The sequence below is a fragment of the Lissotriton helveticus genome, chromosome 1_1 (assembly GCF_964261635.1).
Source record: "Lissotriton helveticus chromosome 1_1, aLisHel1.1, whole genome shotgun sequence".
Taxonomy (NCBI): Eukaryota; Metazoa; Chordata; class Amphibia; order Caudata; family Salamandridae; genus Lissotriton; species Lissotriton helveticus.
In genome coordinates, this window is record NC_136057.1 from 2,001,645,057 (window position 1) to 2,001,667,451 (window position 22,395).

General features: G+C 42.9%; 1 protein-coding gene across 2 annotated transcripts in view; it reads left to right on the forward strand.

The window, feature by feature from the left end:
- SLC30A7 (solute carrier family 30 member 7) overlaps window positions 1-22,395 on the forward strand; it is a 228,986-nt gene that overhangs the window by 21,510 nt on the left and 185,081 nt on the right. For both annotated transcript variants that reach the window (XR_013594931.1, XM_078644589.1), the window contains exons 2-3: window positions 3,781-3,882; window positions 7,809-7,922. Coding sequence is in view for 1 of the 2 variants with exons in the window: in XM_078644589.1 (XP_078500715.1) it covers window positions 3,781-3,882; window positions 7,809-7,922 (216 nt within the window). In the remaining variant the exon portion in view is untranslated. The remainder of the gene's footprint in view (window positions 1-3,780; window positions 3,883-7,808; window positions 7,923-22,395) is intronic.

A 22,395-nucleotide genomic window follows, 5' to 3' on the forward strand; every position in this document is an offset into this window, starting at 1 on the left:
GTTGTTATTAGATTGTTTTAGACGTAAAATCAGTGCTTAAATTGAGCCAGTGGTTTCAGGTGCTCTGCACCAGCACTTATTTGTCAACACCGGGACTTACGACAGTCTACCACATGGTGGCACTGTATATCTAATTTAGAGATTAGCACAACAACAGTTGTTTAATCGTTCAGCATACAATAAAAATTACTAAACCTGCCGCCGAAGCCTTTCTTATAGCATTGGGTGCATTGAATAGTCTGAATTGTCACACTTGTAGGAGTGTGATGGTTAGCTGTTCTGTTGGTTCTGTCAATGGCAGCGCTGGTGGGGGCAATAGGTGTTGCAAACTAGCAGTTGCCTGCTGACGATGCCCCTGGCACTTAACTTTTTACAAATTAAGCATTGCATAAAACGGTACACACGTCAAATTTAAAGTGCTGATGGCGCGTATTACTGTCAAACTAAGTCATTGACAAACAATTTCTCACCCTCAGAAGAATAAGAGGAAAATCCGCTCCATTGGGATTGAACCCTGCCGTACCCTCCAGTTTCACACCTATGCATGGAATCAATGTCACTACCCACCACAGCATTTTATAAAGAGACTGAGGCGCCTCCCCCCACGCTACCCTATGCAGTGACACTGTTATCTGTACACTGCAAACTAAGATGCGTGTGAAAAGTGAAATAATGCAGCAGAAAGCAAGCACAACGGTATCAATGATGCCAGCAAAGATGCAATGTCTTGCATTTCCTGTTGTAGAATGTACATGGGTGTATGATGATGGTATGCTGCTCTCAGGGGTTTTGTAAGACAAAAATCTAGCACAAAAAAGCGCCTCATTAGTTATCATTAGTTTTATGATTAGTTTTATTCTGTGAAAAACAGTACACTTGAAATGACCGTCTTTTACAAATAAGCTCACAAGTACTTTTTAATTAAACAGTTTATATCATTTTGTTAGACAATATGTAGGAACACATTGCTAATTACCTCATTTGCCATATTCTAGACTGTGTTAGCCACAGAATTAGACTATTGATATCAGGAGGGGCATCTTTCGTACCACTTTCAGTTGGCCCAGCCCCTTTTTTGCTGACCGCATGGAGGGCACAGTAAACCACAAAGCCTCCTTCAGCCAAGGACCTGAGTAGGCAACCACCAGGTCCTGGATCACTTCACTTGGCGTGTCAAAGGGAGCAATTAAGAAATGGAACACAAATAATAAAAGTTGTTGCAGAGAGGGATGCTGTCTCACCTGCACTTGCATTAGCCGCTCTTTCGAACTGCCCTACCTTCGTCTTTGGTTGTAGACTCGAGAGGCGTTCTGGATTTTCCCAAAGATCAGCAGTTTGCAAATCGTGAACTGATCACCTCGCGTGGTGAGCGGTATCAACATGCTCTCGGGACTCACTGGAGTTTCCAAAGTAGGAAGGAAGCGCACCTGCTTCACACTGTTGATGCACTTCAGTGTCAAGAATAAGTGATTTGTTGGGGAGCTTTAGCTTTTATGTCCAAGAACAAGTAGTTGGGCAGATACCCACTACCAGTCCGTGGCCAATGCACCCTTATGAATTAGAAGTTCGAGTCAGTCAGCTAGCTCCCCTTTCCCCTCTTCAGAGAATGTGGTGGGACACCAAGAGTCATTGCTTCAGTGCATGGGCTTAGGTGGGCCTTGCAGGTCCTTCTTTCCAGTGAAACTGACAGAAAGAACGAACAAACAGAAGAGGGGGGATGAAACTCTCCTCTACGGCCATCGTGTGTCCACCAACTTGCAACTTTTCTTGTAATATGATAAATGTTACCGTATATTTACACGTAACACCACCTTCGTTACGGTGGCAATGTTCGGTAAGCCCTTCACCATGATTCATCATTATGAAAGTTCACGAAAGATAACGTTAGAATTGACTATATGTTACAGTAGCATACCCAACAGGGGTGTGGAATTTTATAAAATGTCTACCTGTCAAGGGGCGCGATCTTTCCTAAATCAACCTGCTGTATAAAAAAATAAACAAATTCACTTGTCCCATTTGGTGGCATGCAGCGAGTGACAAGATAGGGCAGCTTTCTCCTTATAGCAGAGCTATGGTAACAGCCACTCTGATTATGCTCGTGTTATATCAGGAATTGGATTGGAACAAGGCTGATGTTCCCACTTTTCTGCAAATCTACATACAGGAGCTAGAAGTAGGTGGAAGAGGGTGGTTCCAGGTTTGGAATGTCCTGTGAGTCTGTGCACATCTACTAAATTGCATGTTGGAGGGTATTCGGAAACTCTTCTCCGATCTCTTCCCACACTTAGTATAGGTTGAAGGTAAACTTTTGGCAAGCGTACGTGTACAACCTTTTCAAGGGTGGAAGGAAAAAAAGGCCTAGAAAACGTGAATTTGCAATCGCTCACCAGAAGTTTGCATTAACAGAAATATAACATACCAGGTATTCATAAAGCACACATTCGCCCAAGGGTTTTGGCTCGAAAATGGAATTCACAAAAGTTTGATAGGAGTACGGTTTCTGGGCATACTTCTGTAAACGTTTGCAAATTCCTAAAAGTCACACATCTGCATTAATACAAGGACATATAGCCGAGGGCACTTTGGTGTCTTTCTATAAGAATTGGTTGCCTAAATTATTTTCATGGTGACTATAATGTTTTTACACTGATTCTCCCTCAGTTTGTTTCAATATATTGGCATGCATCAAACATTTTATTAAAAGATGCCTTCGAGAAATGGTATCTAAAGTTGCACAACCTTTTAGCAAATCACTTTTTTCAAGTTTGATTCTTTTTGTGTGCACATTTTTTTTTAAAAACAAAAAAAAAGTCAGTCTTTCTTTTTGGCTCCTGAATATAATCAGGGAAAACTCTGAGACTTTATAAGTAGCCTCATATTGCTAAATTTTGCAAATGTTTACGGGTTTTTGAACTAGAACCCTGTCAATAATGCTGCGTAACTCGTAGCATTTCCTTACAGCACCGTCACTAATAGGGATAGCTTTGCATTAATGAATCATACATACAAGCTTAAACTATATACACATAAACATATACAACTTGCTTTAGTGCAAACAGTACTTTCACAGATCCATACGTAAACTGGCATCCAAAGGGTTTTTGCTTTAGGGAGCGTGGCCTGCTTGTCTATTGGACAAAGTAAACATGAAAACATTTTGCCCTTCATTCCAAATAAGTCATGAGCGTCGGTCTATAGGTATTCCACATCTGTCTTGCATTTAGTACAAAAAACCCATAAGTGTTGTGTCTTTTGCCCTAAGCCTCTACACTTACCTTTACTCAGAGAAGCCAGTAGAAAGCTCTGCTTGGTAGCACCCAGGCACCTCAAAAACTATAAACCAGCTTCCACTAGTTAGGGCTCGATTCCAGCGGCTAAGGGTGGCTACACCTTAGGGTTCATAATGAGGAGACAAAAAGGGGAATTCTCAGGGCCCAAACCAATGTGCAATTTGGGAGGGCACTCAAAATGTTGTTATAAAGCAAAACGTACAGGCGGAACTTGGGGTCAGGAAGGTACAAGAAGGGACCAGTCACAGGAAGTCCTTTTAGGGAACCAAGTGTGAGCCCCTCTTCATCTATAAATGGTGGTGTTCCCTATACAAGCATTGTTCGTTCCCCAACACAATATCTCCATTACGAACCACCCCCTTTCCAACACATTTAATCTTTGCTCATTTTCCCTTGTTTAGATGCAGAGCCCCACATCCTGGACTGATCATATACTTCTCTGTATACTGATGTGTATACTCATAATGGTCTTTATGATTTTTTTCAGATCCATTCTCTCGGATACTACGTCGCGGAACTTGTTCTTCTTCCTGTGCCTCAACCTCTCTTTCGCTTTTGTGGAGCTTCTTTATGGCATCTGGAGTAACAGGTGAGACCAAGAAAGGTATAACTTGGAGTGATGCTGCCATATCGAAGATATGCCCAAGTGCTTCATGGATCAGCACTCCCAGAACCAGCTTTTTATCACTTGCTCATCACATATTCTAAACTCACATCTGTAGTTATTTGTTTACTACTCGTGGTATGGTACTTCCAATGCTTGTTCTTGAAAAGAGCATCACAGTTCCTAACTGCATGCGCACAGACAAGAACGAAAATGATGGCTGAGCACTGCTTCTGCTCTGAAAGGAGAATGGGGCTCTCATGTCTTTGGCTAAATAGGATGATGCTTGCAACAAACTTTGCAGGCCATAATGTTATTCACGTATGGGAGGGACAAAGTCATTCTTTGGTGCCTGCTGTTGACAGGCAGTCATGATTGCATGGTATAATATAAAGGAGTGATGAAGCAGTGAAACAATGACATATAGAATAATAGAACAATGCTAAAGAACCCTTTCTTGTTTAGTGCATAGTATATAGGCAGTGTCTAACAAATCTGCAGTTTAAATGCTGTACGCAACCAAGTGATAAACCAGGAAGGCATTATTGAATGCAATCATTAAGCCATCTCGATGGTTCCTAAACACAGATCCAGGGCATGTTTAACACCTCTACATTCACCCTTTCCAAGTGCTATGCTTCCATGTGGCGCTGGATCTTTTGAAGCAGGTAGACCTCCAGCCATGGATCTCTGTAGATTGACAAGTGGTTGCAAACTCCGGCACTTTCTGCACATTTGACAAATGACATGTTCCTGCTGTTTTTGTAAACGTGAATAAGAAAATTAAATTAAAGGTGTGTTGTTAAAAAACAGCCATGACATCTGTATGGTGGATGCACCTCACCGCAAAGGAAGGCTTGCAAATTGTGCCTGGTTCAACATCAGTTTCTTTTACATAAATTGCAATGCTTCATTGGCTTCTTTGCCAGTATCCAAAGGTGCATACAGTGAATGTCAATCTCTTAATGTACATTTGAATTGCACACACCGTCTGCTGAGTTGGAGCTCTGAATACTAGGTATTGTGAAGACAACTGCCACAAACCACTGAAGGCTGAGAGTGAGGACAGAGGGAGGGAGAGCAAGCTATGCGGATCTCCCAGTGTAAATATGTGAGATTATCTCTGTCAACACCAGAAGACTGTGTGTCTTATTGCTGTGAACTGGAGGAGTGAACTTTCCTACACTCGACCGTCAGTCTCTTCAGCTACATATGATCTGTTCGCCAAGATGGAAGATTGTGCTTGACATGATTTTGAATGTTTTGTGTTCTATTTTAGATGCCCACTACCTCCCCTGGCAAAGCTAGGGGTATGTCCTATAGAATAAAAGAGTGATTCTCTGCCGAATGAAATGAAAAACTAACCTTGGAGCTTAAAATTTTAAGATCAAGAGAGATGTCCAGGTAGCTGCAGGAAAGGTGTGACTAAACATTTCTCCAGTCTGGCATCATCTCTTCTTACTTTGTGCACACTACTCCCACACCCCCTGCAGCCACCCCTGACTTCAACAGGCATGAACAAAGTGAGGGGTTTCTGAGCAAGTTCAATTGGTGATCCTTTAGTTTGGCTTAGAAGATTTGCAATGAGAGCACGAATGTTATATGGTGCATTCTCTAAAAATGTGTACTTGATCATGTACATTTTTTTTTAACATGATTATTTTGTGAACAGGTTTATCACTGCTTCTTGGGATTCGATATTCACTTTAAATTTTCAGTTATTGTGTGAAGTGCAGTGGGGGGGATAAAGGTGTATCTCTTTGTACGTAATACAATAAGTGGAGTGAGATTCGAGTGTTAGTCTCATAAGGGAGTTTAGAAAGGGATCAGTTATGTTTTATTTTCTTGTGCAAATGATCAGCCTGGCTGCAGAGAGGAGGATGGCTTCAAGAGAGTTTACAGGCTATCAGAAAGTTCCCGTATTCTGTGCAATGCATCAGCAGTCTCATGCTGTGACTTTGAAGTCATGCTTGGGGATGACGGGTCTGATGTTCCTGCACAGCCTGAGTTGAAATCTAGAATTCTTAGTGCTTGATTTGACATAGAGGTCAAGATTGAGTGAGCTTCCTAGAGTTACCTATTGGGATATGATAGATTTCACAGTCTTGGGGAAGATGTTTAGCCACATATACATTTTAATAGATGTAAGAGACAAAGGCTGACATATACAATCTGAGAATGTACTAATTTTATTGCAATGTTATGGGATAGTTGGCAAATAGATGTATTCTTTAGTAAATACTATTGGATACATCCGATTTTATTAACCTGTCAGCCCTTTCCCAGTAGATTTGCAATGTTCTTCAAGATAGTTTATTGTTACTTCCTTAGTTTCTATGATGTTTTACAGGTATGGGAGATTCTTGACATCTGTGAATTGCATCCCTATAAGAGACAGTCATGAGCTTCCCTTTCTCACTTGTTTGCCTCGAGCCAGTTCCACAGTGTTCTTCCTGTTATTATTCAAATGATGGTAGATCTTGGGAACGCCATCCATATTAAACATAATCAGTGGCATTAGTGTGCTGCCGACACTCTTTCAGTCCCTAAATCTACACTCTTTATCTGTCACAGTGCCTAGTGGTGGTAGCCAGGTGAAGGGAGCAGAACTGGTTGTAGCTCCTTTAGGACAATATTGAAATAAAGATTGCAAGGTCAAAGTGGATGCTGGAAGCAAGGACCACTTTTTGGATCTCCTATGCTATCTGGCCTGCACCAGTATTGGAAGGATGCATTCATTGAATCCTGTGGGAAAGAAGCATCCTCTTGCAGAAGCAGTGCAACCTGCATATGGATCTTATGATCTGGGCACACTCTGGCTATCTTGCCACTTACGATTGCTTTACGCCTGGAGCGATTGACTGAGGCCTTCGTTGCTGTTTGCATGAATTTCAGGGATCCCTTGTATGCAGAGATATCACTTGAGCATACAAGACGACCTGTAATTTTAGAGCAGGTGAAGGTAGACCTGAAAAGGAGGTTTGTCTTCAGGAAAGCATTGTTGTTGGGCAGGAGATAGGATCAGACATAGGTGCCAATGAAAACCTAGAGGCAGAGGGGCACACAACAAGGTAAAGAACTATTACTCTGTATTTTGTTATAGATCAGTGTTAGAGACCTGATAATATTACATTGAGACGCCCAGCTTACTGTTCCACCTCGTTTTGAAATAAGTAACCAATGACCCTGCTTTAAAACCTGTATAAGCCCAAAGGAGGGTATGCGACCACGTGAACTGTTTGCTGCAATGAAGCCAATTCTTTTTGGGTGTATCCCAGTCTTTTCGGATCTGAAGGATTAAACTAACATTTTGCACACAGTGGAGGCCACCAATGTATAGTTCCTAAGAGTCATAGAAACGAAGAGCGAGGATACTGATAAACTGTGTGAGGACAAAAGGCTGATTGATAATGATTAAAAGAACAAAGAAATATGATAATGATTAAAAGAACAAAGAAATATGGGTAAGCAAGGATGGAATATCCTTATAATGTAGAGTGGGAGTATGGAAAACGGTGATCACTGGGAGCAAATAGGAAACTGATGATTCCTGGAGGGAGAAAACAACGAAACATATAAAATACACCCTAACGTTGATGAAGATACTTATGTGTAATTAGGGAATGACGAGGAAGATATTTATCGCTGATACGGCAAAGGTTGAAGGGCGGGTTTGAATACTACATCTCTTGAAGCAAACCTGTGTGTAGATCGAGTGGTCTTGTAGAAGGAGGTTCAGCACGACCAGAGTTTGTTCCACTCTCGTGCAAGTTTTCTTTATTAACAGATATATTGTGTGATTATTTGTTTTCCATTATCCCTTTTGCTGCTTATGTTAATATTGATGAAGTGCTTACCCAAATGTTTTCATGGCTGAAGTGCTGATGATGTGTATTTTATCTGTTTTTCAGTTTAGGCTTAATATCGGATTCCTTTCATATGTTTTTCGACTGCACGGCCCTCTTAGCAGGACTGGCAGCTTCTGTTATTTCAAGGTGGAGATCGAACGATTCCTTCTCGTATGGGTAAGACGGTGCTTAATTTGATGTCACTTTTTAATGTGGGCGTTGAGACTATCGTATCCCTTGTAGTCTTGCATTATTTTATGCTCCTGCAGATGATGAAACCTGCTAGCTTGGCTCTTTGGGACACGGGGAAAACCTCTGATGGGCTGAGAGCCAATGGTGGATGGCATCAGTAATGGGGGGACATTGGGGGAGAGAGGGTGGGGTGGAGTGTGGGGGAGGGTGCCGGGCACACGCGCAAAATTAATAGAAAGTCTTACTAAACACAACGTCCTTCGGTCCGGAGCTGTTGTTTTTCTGACACCCACAGGAACAGGATGATGCAACTCCCTTCACCAATCGTAGCCCTCCTCTCACCAGCATGAGAGCAGCGCTAGGACTGATGTGAGCTTCCTCTCGCGGCGCTTTACAGCCCTCTGGAGGCTTTCTCTAACCCAGCTGTCTTACGACAGCTGGGTTAGAGATGTTTAAAGTGCGCATGTCTAGCTGGCTGTCTAAAGACGGCTGGCCAAAAAGACATGCACACTTTAAACCATGCATTAGACAGTCCACCCTCCTCCTTGCTGCTGTCAATCAGCAGCCGCCCCGTCCTGATGCTCGGCTCGGGACGATGAAAAATAAAATGGTAATAAATTACCATTTTATGTTTCATCTCTAGGGCTTTGGGGGAATTTAAGTGGGGCTACGCTTCTCCACTCCGCTCCAGCGGAGGAGCCGCCCCAGCTGAGGGTCAAGAGGTTGCTATCAGGGCTGGGCATGGCAGGGGATCATTAGCCTAACCAGCCTTAAAAGCAGCCTGAAGTAGCAGCAAATACATCTCTCACAGAGAATTTAATGATTTGCCAGTGTAGAAAAATAATGCTCCTCTGTGTTGCATCAGTTCTGTTTTATGAGTTTCTTTTATTTTTGTTTCAAGGAATCCGTATAACCAAACCTTTTTAGGTAATATTTTTGGAAAATTGTTCTGGGAAATGAATAAACTGGTACCATTTTCGAAAATAATTTCTTGGGGGTTGGTGTGGAGCATAGATGACCTTTAAAAGCCAATTGGAGATGTCTGACTCGCTCAACACACTTGCTGACACACTGTATTTTCTGACTAACATTTAAAACATTTCCTAGGCTCCCTGTTGCTTGCAACCCAATTGTTGATGTAAATGCTGTTATCTAGTTTGCAAAACATATGATGTTGCTCTGGAGAAAAGGTGCTGTACAAAGATAGAAACAAAGAATGCCTAAGTAATACTCTGTAAATGTCTGTTTCCTGTGGACTAGTCATATCACTTGTCTTTTGCTTAAGTGGGAAAGGAAATATGTAGGAAGCTGGCTCTGTACATGGTATCACCACTAGGTGGTTATACCGAGCCCAGGGGTTTCCCACCTCCTAGCCTTTCTAAGTCTTCCCGCCAAAAGTGGGGCGTGTAAACCGGGGGCTGCCATCAGCTTCTAGCTGCAGAGGCTGGGGGTTGCATTACCAAAGCAGCAGGCCTCTGAAGCTTCCCCTTCGAGCACACACTGGTCTAACAACATGTTTGTATGTTTTCAAATATCCCTTAAAACGGGAGAATGTGTGTGATTCCTTGAGCTGTAGTGTAAGCGGGTTCCACACAATGGTCCCTGCTGTAGTTATTTAGTTAGTGTTGTTAGTGCACCTTCTATGTAAGTCCGTGGCAATTTTTGCCGAGTATATTGTAGAGGCCTTTCAGTGCCAAACTGTGGTGCAGGGTAACAAGATTCGTTACATTGCTGCATCCACACATACTTTATCAAGGATTTATGCTTCCAACACTTGACCGATTTACTAAATAACATTCTTTACATGGGTAGATTTTGCTCTCAAAACATAGGTGACGTTTTGATTCTATCAAAAGCAGTGAGACTAAAACACTCCAAGTCACCATTTTAACCCGCTTTTTAACTTGTGACCAGGCCATGTCATATGTTTTAACTTTTCAGTTTTGATTAGCTAGAATAATGCTTTAATTAGGTTTTTAAAGTGTGTGTATTTGTAATTTTCATTTTGCCTCATGTACTTAAGAATGGCCTTTGACTGCATCGGATGCTGCTTAAAACGGCGGAATACAAGGCGCTGGCCACCGATGCGGCTAAAACACTGGCAAGGGATAGAGACGGCAGGCTATATGACCAAGGAGACAAAGCGGGCAAGTTAATAGCCTGGTTAGATAAAAAGAAGCAGGCGCAGAAGGTGGTGTCTGAGCTTCGGACTGACTCAGGTGACCTTATCGTTGAACCTCAAGAGATCCTATTTATTTATTTATTTATATCATTTCTAAAGCGCGCTGTAACCCTACGGGCATCCTGGCGCTGAAAAATGCAACTGATGGGCTGGTTTGTGAGGGCAAAAACAGGGGGGAGGCTTTATGGAAGTGAGACATTAGGAAATAGCCAGGTCTTGATCCTTTTGCGGAAGAGCATCAGTTCGTTGGTTTTCCTAATTGCCAGAGGCAGGCTATTCCAAAGGTGGGCTGCCGCTATGCTGAAAGCTCTGCCACCATAGGTGGCTTTCCTGATCCTGGGTATACTAATAAGATTGGTGGAAGAGGATCGGAGGACCCGTGTAGGTTCATACCACTTGAACTTGGCCTGCAGGGGTTTGGGACCCAAGCCATGTGCAGCCTTGAAAACGGTACACAGAGATTTGAACCGGATCCTCTGCTGAATGGGTAACCAGTGCAGCTCGGCCAGAGCAAGAGTGGTGGAAGAGCGACGTCATAGGCGAATTTGATGCCCATTTCAAAGGAGTGTATAGCAGGAGGTCAGACCTTCCTGAGGAGGACTTCGCAGCACTCTTAACTGACATTAAGCTCCCGACCCTCTCTGAGGAAGATAGCGAGGCTCTGGAGGGGGCACTTAACAGTGGAGGAATTGGCCAAGGCGATCACAAATCTTCGTCCTGGGAAAGCCATGGGTCCCTATGGCCTCCCTATTGAGCTCTACAAGCTCAAGCCCGATTGTCCGAGTCACCACCTTAAAACTATGTTTGAGGATAGCAAAGACCAAGGGATACTTCCAGAGGGACCAGCGCATAGCAACATTGGTGGCCATCCCTAAAGAAGGAAAACCTAGGGAACTATGTACGTCTAATCGGCCGATATCACTATTAAACGTGGAACCTAAAATCCTCGCGAAGGTGCTGGCAAATAGGATTAAGCCGATTATCACCACCGTAGTACATGCAGACCAATCAGGCTTTATGCCACACCGCAATACCGCGCTCAACTTGCGACGCCTCCACGGAGTACTAGGACGATTCCACACGATCCAGGAAGACGCGGTGGTGGTATCGTTAGATGCCACGATGGCATTCGACACGCTCGAGTGGCCATATATGATAGCGGTCCTGAAAAAATTGGGCTTTGGCCCTAATTTTATTGATTGGGTACGCCTCCTCTATACGGAGCCCTTAGCACAGGTGGTTGTGAACAATAAAATCTCGGAGGTGTTCAAGTTGGAACGGGGAACGCGACAGGGCTGTCCCCTTTCACCTCTGCTTTTTGCCCTCTCACTAGAGCCGCTGGCAGCCTGGATACGACCGGATCACTACCTGCGGGGACTTAAATGGACAGACAGATGAGAGGACAGGATTTCGCTTTATGCGGACGATATCCTCTTATACCTCGCGTCCACTTCCAAGTCCATTAAAGTGGCATTGGACATTTTCGCCAGCTTTGGGAGGAACTCGGGTTACAGTATTAACTGAGGGAAATCACTCCTTTACGTCCTCCACGGGAACTCCCCGGCAATTCCGCACTCGTGTCCAATCGCAGTGGTCCCGGAGGGATTCATGTGCTTGGGGATTTTTATCTCTAAAAATAAGACGAAGTGCTATGAAAAGAACCTCCTACAGCCTTTGCAAAGGTTCAAAAGGGATGCCACAGTCTGGAAGCAACTCCCGCTGTCCCTGCTGGGCAGGGCAGCGCTTTTTAAGATGATGGCGCTGCCGCGTTTTCTATATGCCCTTCAGAACTATCCCGACTTAGTCCCACATAAATACGTCACGGAACTTGAAGCCACCCAAAGAGACCTTTTGTGGGTCGGTGCGCCCCGAAAATCACTCCAAAAACTCACATTGGGTTGGTACGACGGAGGAATAGCGCTCCCAGATATTCGGAAATACTATTGGGCAGCACACCTCTCAGCTATAAATCAGGACACATACAGCGGGGGGGAAGATCCCGGATATAGGATGGATAGGTGGCTCCTCCTGGGTGGGAACTTTGAGGCTGCACTCTATTCTAAACCAAATAGATACCCCCTGACAGGGCCCACTAGACACTCCACCAACTTTGGGATATTGTTCAACATAAACTGGGATGGGCTGACAGACTGATGTTGGCTACCCCCCTCTGGGTCTCTGAAAAATTGGGTACATTGGGGCGCACCAAAGGGTTCCATAACTGGGACCTGATAGGGATCTCCAGGGGTGTGGAATTTAATGAAATATGTACTTGTCCATGGGACAAGTAGCTTCATAAATCTACTTGTCCTGTAACAAAATCCACTTGTCCCTTTGGTGCCACACAGTGCACCGTAAAATAATGGCAGCAATCTCATTATAGAAGAGCTCTGATAATAGCCTCTCTGGTTAATGTCAGGCTAATACTATAGAAGGATTTGACTTTTGGGGGTTTTTCACAGCTCTTCTGTAATCTTTTCTCATACTGAGAAAGGTTGTAAATGTATCCCTGACAACGGCAGAAGTAAAGCTTCTTCCAGGGCTGGGAAAAATGTGGTTGGAGAAAAAGTGAACTTGTAAACACTCAACAGATTTCCACTGGGGCACATTCATTTTTGCTCATGCTAAAATGCAATTCACAAATATTTTCTAGGATTATGGTTTTCTGGCCTACTTAAGGAAATTCATGTGAATTCATGAAAAACGTAAATCAAGATTAATATATCATGGGTGCACTTTTGTGACTTTCTTTAACATTTAAGCCCCTAATTCAATCTGAGTTAACCAAGACCTTTTTGTTTTTATTAAAATGCTTTCTCTTCCTATCTATCGGCTGGCTTCATTGTGTGTGACAGCATTCTGCTCTTCTACAAAGTAGTTTTGTTCAGTGCCAGGAATTTCTATGGCAATGTGGCCTTTATGAGACCAAATACTGTCTGTCTAGTAAGAACGCGCTGGCAAACAGCACCACGCCTACCTGATAGTCCCCAGGTAGAGAAAGGAGCATAGTGCAGGCCAAGTGAGTAATCAGAAAATTAAAATACCACACACTTTGATCCAAAGCTCTTATGCCACCAAGCAAGCGAAAAAAGTCATTGGAATCCTCTCCAGAATTGCTCTGTCTCTTCCATCTAAGCATCTATCCATTCATCCTTTCACCCACTGATAACTAGCATTTCACCTTTACATTGTCATCCATTCATTGTTTCATCCATCAGCCTTTCACCAATATGTTCGTCCATCTGTTGATTCGTCAGTCCCTCCGCTCATCCATATCCAAACCTACCCATCCATCTCCAAACTAACCATTTCAGCCATCCGTCCATCTTTCCGCTCATCCATATAGCCACCCTTTCACTCCATCCATCTATCCACCCTCCCTTTCACGTATCCATCCATCCTTTCGCTCATCCATCCACCCACCCTTCTACCCATCCATCCTTCCACTCATCCATCCATCATTCGCACCCTAATCCATACACCCTGTAACGCATCCATTCATTCACTTTCCTTCATTATAACATCCTTTGTCCATCCACCATCCCGTCACTCAACCATCCCTGTCACTCATTCATCCCTTTAGCCAGCCACACTTACACTCACTCATCCTTTCACCCACACATCTATCCATCCTTTCACCCACACATCATCCATCCTTTCACCCACAAATCCATCCATCCATCCACCCACACATCCATCCATCCATCCACTCTTTCACTCACACCCACCCTTTCACATTAATTATGAGCCTTTGTCTGTGTAGCTGCAGACAGAAGAAACCCACCTAGAGCTCCACCTCTACAGTAATTGCTATAGTGGGGCATTCACAAAGCCCCTGTTCAAACCTATCCTTCCAACTCCAAACCTATCGATCAAACTCATCCATCCCGCCTTCTATCACTCATCCATCCTTTTGCACATCCATCTCTCCTTTCACCCCACATATCCTCCTTTTCGCTCATATTCATCCACCCTTTCACTCATCCCTCCACCCATCCATCCAGCCTTTAGATCATCCCTCCATCCTCCTTTTCACTCATATATCCTTCTACCCTTTCACTTCCTCCGTTTATGCTTTCGCACATCCATCCACCCTTTCACCCATCCATCTTCCGTTTCGCTCATATATCCATCCACCCTTTCACTAATCCCTCCATCCACCTTTACACTCAACTATCCACCCATCAACCCTTCCACCCAGCCAGCCACCCACCCACCCATCCATCCATCCACCCACCCACCGACCCAGCCATCCACCCACCCACCGACCCAGCCATCCATTCATCTACTCTCTCACCCATTAATCCACCCTTTTATTCAGCCATCCATCCTTTCACTCATCCATCCTCTTTCACCCCACCCATCCACTCATCCATCCCTTCATTCACCCTTGCACTTATCCATCCATTCTTTCACGCATCCCTCCTTACATCCATCGTTTCACTCATTCATCCATGCATCTATCATCCACCCTTTCACTCCACCCATTCATCCATGAACCTATCCATCCAGCCTTTCACTCATCCATCCATGCATCTATCATCCACCCTTTCACTCCACCCATTCATCCATGAACCTATCCATCCAGCCTTTCACTCATTCATCCATGCATCTATCATCCACTATTTCACTTATTCATGCATGCATCTATACATCCACCCTCTCACTTATTCATCCGTGCATCTATCCATCCACACTTTCGCTCATTCATCCATGCATCTATCATCCACTATTTCACTTATTCTTCCATGCATCTATTCATCCACCCTATCACTCAATTTCAAATCCATTATGGGCCTTTGTGTGCCGACCTGCAAACTGAAGAGGCCCATCAAGGACTCCACAGCTGCTGTGATTGCTATGGCAGTGTGTTCAAAATGCCCCTGGTGCATGCACAAAGTGAGATGAGAGGCCTAGTGCAAGGACAGAAATGGGGGTGACCTTAGGCCTGCATGAAAGCCTCATGGAGAAACTAATGAGCTTTAATGTAAGCCCTGGATAACGTAAGATACGAGAGGCCAAGGGGAGCGGGTCAAGGCTGTCAGAGAGGGCTGTGGAGGGTGGTGGTGTGGGGTTAGCAGGTTTAGGTAGCCGGTGAAACATAAGGTGTACAGGAAAGGTAAAGTGCAAAGAAGGGGAGGCACGAGCTGCATGAGAAGGAAAGCAAAGTGAGTTGAAAAAGCAAGGTGAGTTGAGGATGAGCAGGGAGCTTGGGGCCCTATGAGGCCCAAGAGTGGAGCAGAGATTAAAAGGCAGGGGTCATATAGTTCAAGTCAGAGCAAGGGGCCAAGAGGCAGATATGGCAGCCTCTTACATGCCTGTGCTGTGAGTGTTCCGGAGCTGCAGAAGCATGATGTTTGTCTCATGCTCTAAATGAAAAGAAAAGGAAGGGGGGGGGGGGCTGGGAGCCACACGAGCCTATGGAGCTGGCTGCAGCTTTGTTCTTCTGCTCTGGGGAAATTAAAGTGCAGGACCCCAGCTTTTGCATTGACCCTTACACTGCCAATAAACTGCTCAGAGCTACTGATTAACATAGCTGTGACCAACAGGGTTGAACAGCAGTGTTTCGGATTACCATAAGTCTGTCTACTTGTCCTTTGGACAAAATCTAAAACCTCTTGCCCTCCTAAGAAATCTAGATGGCTCGGGCGTCGGGTGATAGGAATTCCCCACCTATAATCTCACATATAAAAGACCTATGGGGACCTGATGGTGTGATTACATTTGAGTCGCTTCAGCGCACATATGATCATGAACAGAGCACTTTCGCTACATGTAGGTTAGACATTCCGTCAGAGCCAACATCCCGCCCGGGACGATAGCCCCAGAATCCTCTCCCCTGGAGAACAGACTACTGGATGGCCATCTTCCAGAAAAGGCAATCTCCCTTACATATAAAAAACGTATTAATCATACGCCAGACCCCTTGCTGACACTCAGGAGTAAGTGGCAGGCGGATGGTCTTGAAATCGATGACGAAGAGTGGAGGGAAGCATTTGCCTCTCCCAAGGAAGTAGCAATATCAGCGAAACTAAGGCTGGTGCAGTTGAAGGTGCTACACAGTGTTTATATCTCCGGCACCCGCTTGGTGCTGATGGGCAGAAGTGAGGACGGGCTTTGTAGACGACAGTGTGGAGGGGTGGGGACTTTTCTCCATATAATGTTGGAGTGCCCTTTAGTGCAAGCATACTGGCAGAAAGTACACAACTGTATGCGTGAGGCTTGGGAGGTGGAATTACGTCCCGAAGCGAAAAGGTGTCTTTTAAATATATGGGAACCCACAGATCTATCAACCAAGGGCAGGCTGTGGGTGTCACTAGGTCTAGCAATTGCAAAGCGTAATATTGCACGCCTATGGGGAGCAGATACACCTCCAAAGCTCACTACATGGAAGAAAGATATGGATTGGTGCATGCTGCAGGAGAAGACCGTGTACGTGGCCCGGGGATGCCCCCGGAAATGGGTGGCAGTGTGGTCCAATTGGAACGAATATCGAGGCAACTTATGTGAACCCCCCGCTACCCCGCCCTTGATGTTCAGACAACGCCTTGACTGAAATACGTAATGCTATGTATTGATACCATCTCGTGGGCTATGGGACCAGCAATTGTGTACTTCATTGCTACCGTGAATATGCAATCAGCAACAAATGTGACCATTGTGCGTATTGGTCACTAAGTTTACTTTTGAAATAAAAAGATTTATATAAAAAAAAAAAAAGAATGGTATTTGACATAAATATCCTGTTCTGTGTGGTTGGCGCCTATGGACCACCTCCAAAGAGTTTGAAGTATTGATGCATCTAAATGAAAATTTGTGTTCCTGGATTTGATGGACTAACTTTTTAACTACAAAAGTGTATATTTTCCCTTATCAATACAGTACGTGTTTAATACAATAAGAGGTATGCCAGATGCTCACAAAGATAAAATAGGATTTCCCCAGTCATCAAAATGAATTTGATTCGTAAAGTTAACATATGTAATTGACTCTTTGAATAACTATAGCAATTAGGATTACAGGCAGAATGCAGTTGCACTTCCGCTGTCTTGAGTTTGGGCTGGTTTTTTTTACCAGGTGTTTGATCACATTTTAAATTAATACATTCAACCACAAGAGAAGGAGCTAACTAAACACAGTGATTTTTATGTTTTCTTAGGAACTTGTTGACTTTTCCAAGTTCAAATATTGTATCACAAACCTTATTGTTAGCATATCAGTGACATCAGCACCGCAGGACACGAATCAGTTAGCAACCCTGACTTCTAGAAGCAAACGACCTGAGGGAACTGATAGAGATGTGTGGGAAGATCTTACTGAGTGTACTTGCACAGCTCTATTTCCAAAAGTAATTGTATAAGCTAATCCACTAACTAAACCATGTTTTTTCTTCAGCCGTTCCCATTTAGCTGATGGCTTCATGAAATGGAATACATATACTAACGTTCTCTGTTGACCTGTTATACTAATGTTTTTCAATATATTTTCGGACGCTGGTCATACAAGAATCTCACATCAGTAATGGAATTACCATAAATAGTTGTTGAATCCTTTTACAACATATAAGATGTATATGCACAAGGTCATAAAAGGGTGCCGAAGGATAGCAATGTTGGGCACTATCTGTAGATGGAGTTTTACCACTGGGTGTTAAGATCTACCTAAGCTAGTTCCTTAGTACATGACAGAGTACAGTGGAATGGAGTGGGTTTATTATCGTGGCTCCCAGGGCCCTGATCTTAAACCATCCCTCCTTGCTTGACGTTTGGCATTTCATAATTGAATTGCTCTCTTTTCTCCCCATTGTCCATATTATAACTCTGGAATGTTTGGTATTGGTAGATGACATCAGTAAGAACACAGTAGAGATGGCCTACGCAAACACCCGCAAATTTACAATCTTCGATTGGTGGATTAGGTCTTGGATTTATGAATTACGTCTTGGAGCACGGTGCTAAGGTGCTGTGATTTGTTTACCTAAACCAAATTGCGTATTAGTTTCTTGTGAACAATATTAAATAACTTTCCCAAATAACATTTTCTGCCATTCATTTTATATCATGCCCTCTTAGCCCTTCTCAAAGCTGAGGGTTGGCTTTTTAAGGATTGATATAAGAAGCTATAATATAGCAAGGCTATCCGTGTATTAGTGTTGTTATTGCACAAAATGCAATATTATAAAAACCCATAATTCAAAAGCAACTGGGAAATATGGAAAATATTTCATGCTCATCTGTACAATATAAATTTTAACAACATCTTGACATTCCCCAAACCACTTCGCAGCACTTTAACATGGTCAGGGTGACTAGGATTAAGTGGCATGGGAGGGTCAAATTATACACATCTAATTATGCCGCACAAATGATAGTTATGTGGCATTTTGTCTAGTATTATTTTCAACCATCTGAGAAACAAAATTTTAGGCGAACTCTGCAAATTGTTGCTGTTGGGTTTTATTAACAATTTATTGAAATAATGTGTATACTCGACCTAAACATTTTATTTACCCTCAGTGCCATTGTTAGCTGCACTTAGAAGTAAACAGTCTTTTCAAGCTAACTATACAAACATAAACATGGGATATAATCAATAAATAACTGTACCAGGTGTAATTGCCATCCAGTTGTTCTAATGACGCGTATAAAGTACTCAGTCTTTGGCTTGTGGTTTATGATGTCACCAGGACAACTCAATGACAATATTGGACCATATGGCATAATCGTTTTAGGGCTATTTCTCTTTTCATAAAGTTTACCAAATTTTGGCTGCCATCCAGGGATGTACATTTGGTTACATAAACAAAGGTAGGTGAACCTTAATCAAGATGTTATAGTTTATAGGATGAATGCAATTTTAGAAAATACTTGTGTTGAGTTTTTCATGGTTATGTTCATTCAAATAATTGGTGAACATTTCATGACATTACAAAAGGAACATGTGGAGTCTCTGCAAAATGTACATGTTGTAGTAATGATCAAATATGGAAATAACACATGAAAAATGACACAATAATCCACATGTACAGTTGTAAGTAGTTTCATCTACTAAATATTCACCCCAGGATATATTTTTGAGTTTCTGTAATGACTTAGCATTTAGCTAACAGCGCCATGGTGCATAATTTCCCACTTCACTTGACTTGCTCTTCATACTTCGTCAAATCCATTATGTTCTTCCCATATCTCACATGGTTTTTTTCACATGTTTGGGACATCCCCTACCTTGATATACCACTCTGTCCACTGCCCCATACACCCGTCCATATTGTGGGGTCCATTTCTCAATGTCTGGTGATGATGGGCTGCCCCATCATTGTGCTGTATTCCTGTTTGCTAGTGTAACCCAAGCTTCTTATCAAGCTACTCCCATTATTTCGCTATAATCAAGCAACTGCTCCGTGTGTGGGTAAAGTACCTTCTCACCCACAGGTTCATGGACACATTTCACTATTATTACACCCAAATTTGCACAGCTGAACCCTTGTGTAGTGCACTCTGGAAAATGTTCATTTGGACCTATGGAAAGCAGATCTTGCTGATAATTCTTTAGGGTGGTGGTAAATGGTTCCTCTCCAGATCCATTTTCTATTGGGTCTGTCTTTCTTCCATCCGGCTTTGAAGCTGTCTTAAGTCTTTTTGTCTGAGATATTGCTTTTTTGACCATTTCGTCCTCTGGTATCCTTACCTCTGGCGGTGACACATCTAGCATTCCTATCGCCCCCTTAATACATAGTTGTTTGGGTGCTTTGTAAATTGTGTTTGGCATGCAGTTGTGTAAATTATGCTTATTGAGTAGTAAGTGAACCAACCATAGAAGAAGGTTTATTAATTCAGGAAATAATATGGCTGTGCCCTACACTGAACAAACATAGAGAGCAGGTGTGCTCAGACTAGACAACACTATACTGTGCTCTACGTAGCTCTGCTAAGTCACTCATTTTAAATCCAAAGATTTCACTATAAGTTAAGGGTACAATGGGTGCACACTATGAACCATAATTCTCATATTGCAAATGTACTGAAATGCATCAGATAAGGTGCTTTAAAAAAAACATCACAGTACTATGAAAAATGCTCAATTAATTTTAAATGTTCATTAATATTAAACAATACAAAGTGCTGTATTGTTTCCACATAACTGATGTATTATTATAGTGTTAAAATGCTTTCTCTTTTTAAAAAGCACCTCAACTATGTTTCAGTATTGGTTAGATTATATTCCCTAAGTTCCTTTTTTGTTTGTGCTATAGCCTGTAGCAGCTGTAACCTTCAGGTCCTATAGAATTTTTTTTATAATCTTAAAATAAATTACCAATTGTTTTTTTCATGTGGAATCTGCTTACTCATATTTTACCACAAGTGTTCCTATTAGTCGACCATGAGACACCCATTGTATAAGCCTCATAAGAATGAAATCCTGAGATAATCCTGCTGAGAATCAAAAAGGTGTCCTGCTGCTTACCCATTGGCAGGACCCTGGTTTTATGTGGTATGGGAGGGCCAAATTATGTGGCAGTGTTGATCAAATTATTCAGCATGAAAAGGCAAACTATGCGGCAAAATGCAGCACATTCTTTGATAGGTTTTTGTTCATTATTTTGACATCTTTACACTTGTTAACACTGGACATAGTTTATGTGGCAAATGCGGCAAATCCATGACCATGCCAAAAACGCCACATCCGGACAGTCACATAATTGTAGAGGCCCTGCTCATAGGTTGCTGCACAAGGAATCATTCTATCACTTGTAACTATCTACATACAAATTAATGTGGTGTGAATTATGCTGTGTAGAATTTTTTTTCATTTAGCCAGGGAAAAGATAAAACATTTCTTTTGTTAATTTTATCCATTACATTTGTTTTTTATGTAATACTGCTAGTTATTAATGTCCTTACAGCAGGCAGAAAAGAACAAGCCCTGAGTAAATCTATATCCTAATTATAAACACCTTTTCACTAACTTTTTGGGGAAAATGTAATCCTTTGCAAAGTGTTTAGGTCATGTCACTTTTTTCAACTCCTAAGGACCTAGTGTTGGTAGACTGCATCCTCTTAAGTGTGAGTGAGTGAAAGTGTTCAGGATTTTTGTGCTGTTCATTTGTACATCATAGAAGCTACTATCCCAGCTGATTTCCCCTCTGTCCCCAGGCCTGAAACTAGCGTGTGTCAATGGTGTTAATAATGAAATAAACAAGGAGTCGGAGCCCATGGGGCTGCGTGCCACTGTGGAACATTAGGATAAAAACCGCTTGTTTTTCAGTTCAGTATAGACTAGGGTGGCCCAGATATTCCTTGGGTGGGCCTGGCCCACCCTTTAGAACCGGGCCTGCATATAATTCAACCTTCTATATCATTCTACTTGTTCTCTCAAGTTTGGTGAATATGGACATGTTTTCTTTGCTGGAGAATCAGTGTGTGGTAAAATGCCAAGGTGACACCTCAATAAATCTGCTCCCAAGAGCTTTCCATACTTCATGAAAACTCTTTTGTCTGCCTACTCAAATTTGGGAAGATTGCTGCCCTGCTCTCACCACACCGGTTAATTCCCACAGTATTTATTGATATTTCTGCTTTGAGGACATTACTCTTGGACATACAACCTTTTTGCACAACAAGACTGACCCGATCCCCCGTTGCATCGTACAAAGCAATACATAGCAATGACGGCAGAAGATATGACACCAGGGAACATAAACCTAACGTGTTGTTAACAAACATATCGACATCTGACCGTCTGATTTTTCGTCAGTGGTCAGGGGGATACGTAGCCTGCCACTGCAGCCCATAGAAAGTTTAGGGGTCTTGTGCAACACCCAAGGGGCAGAGGGTTGCAATATGACCACTGGCAACCTCTTTCTCGTCCCGAGTTATGTGGTATAACTACTAGAACTGCCTACCTAGCTGATGTACCAGTGATACCCAGGTAAGGCTCAAGGCAGTCACTGGTCAGATTTGTATCTACCTCACTAAAATACCGCTCCCAGTGTACTGATTGTGGGGCTTCCATGTTTGTGTGGTGATATTCAGGCAGGGTGTTGATTTCTGCATATATTCCCTTACATGGGTCATTTAGGCAGTGTCCTAGCAAAGGGGCTTTGGGGGGACTTCTACGCCATGAAAATGCGTCTTGTTGCACTCAAAGCTAGGCCAATGAATCTATGCATATTTTGGGTCTGTTTAGTGCACTTTACCAGGCCCAAGAGGCAACGTGTTGCCACCAGGGGAATCTGCTTACCCGTAATATCAGATATGTGAGTCATCACTATTGTCG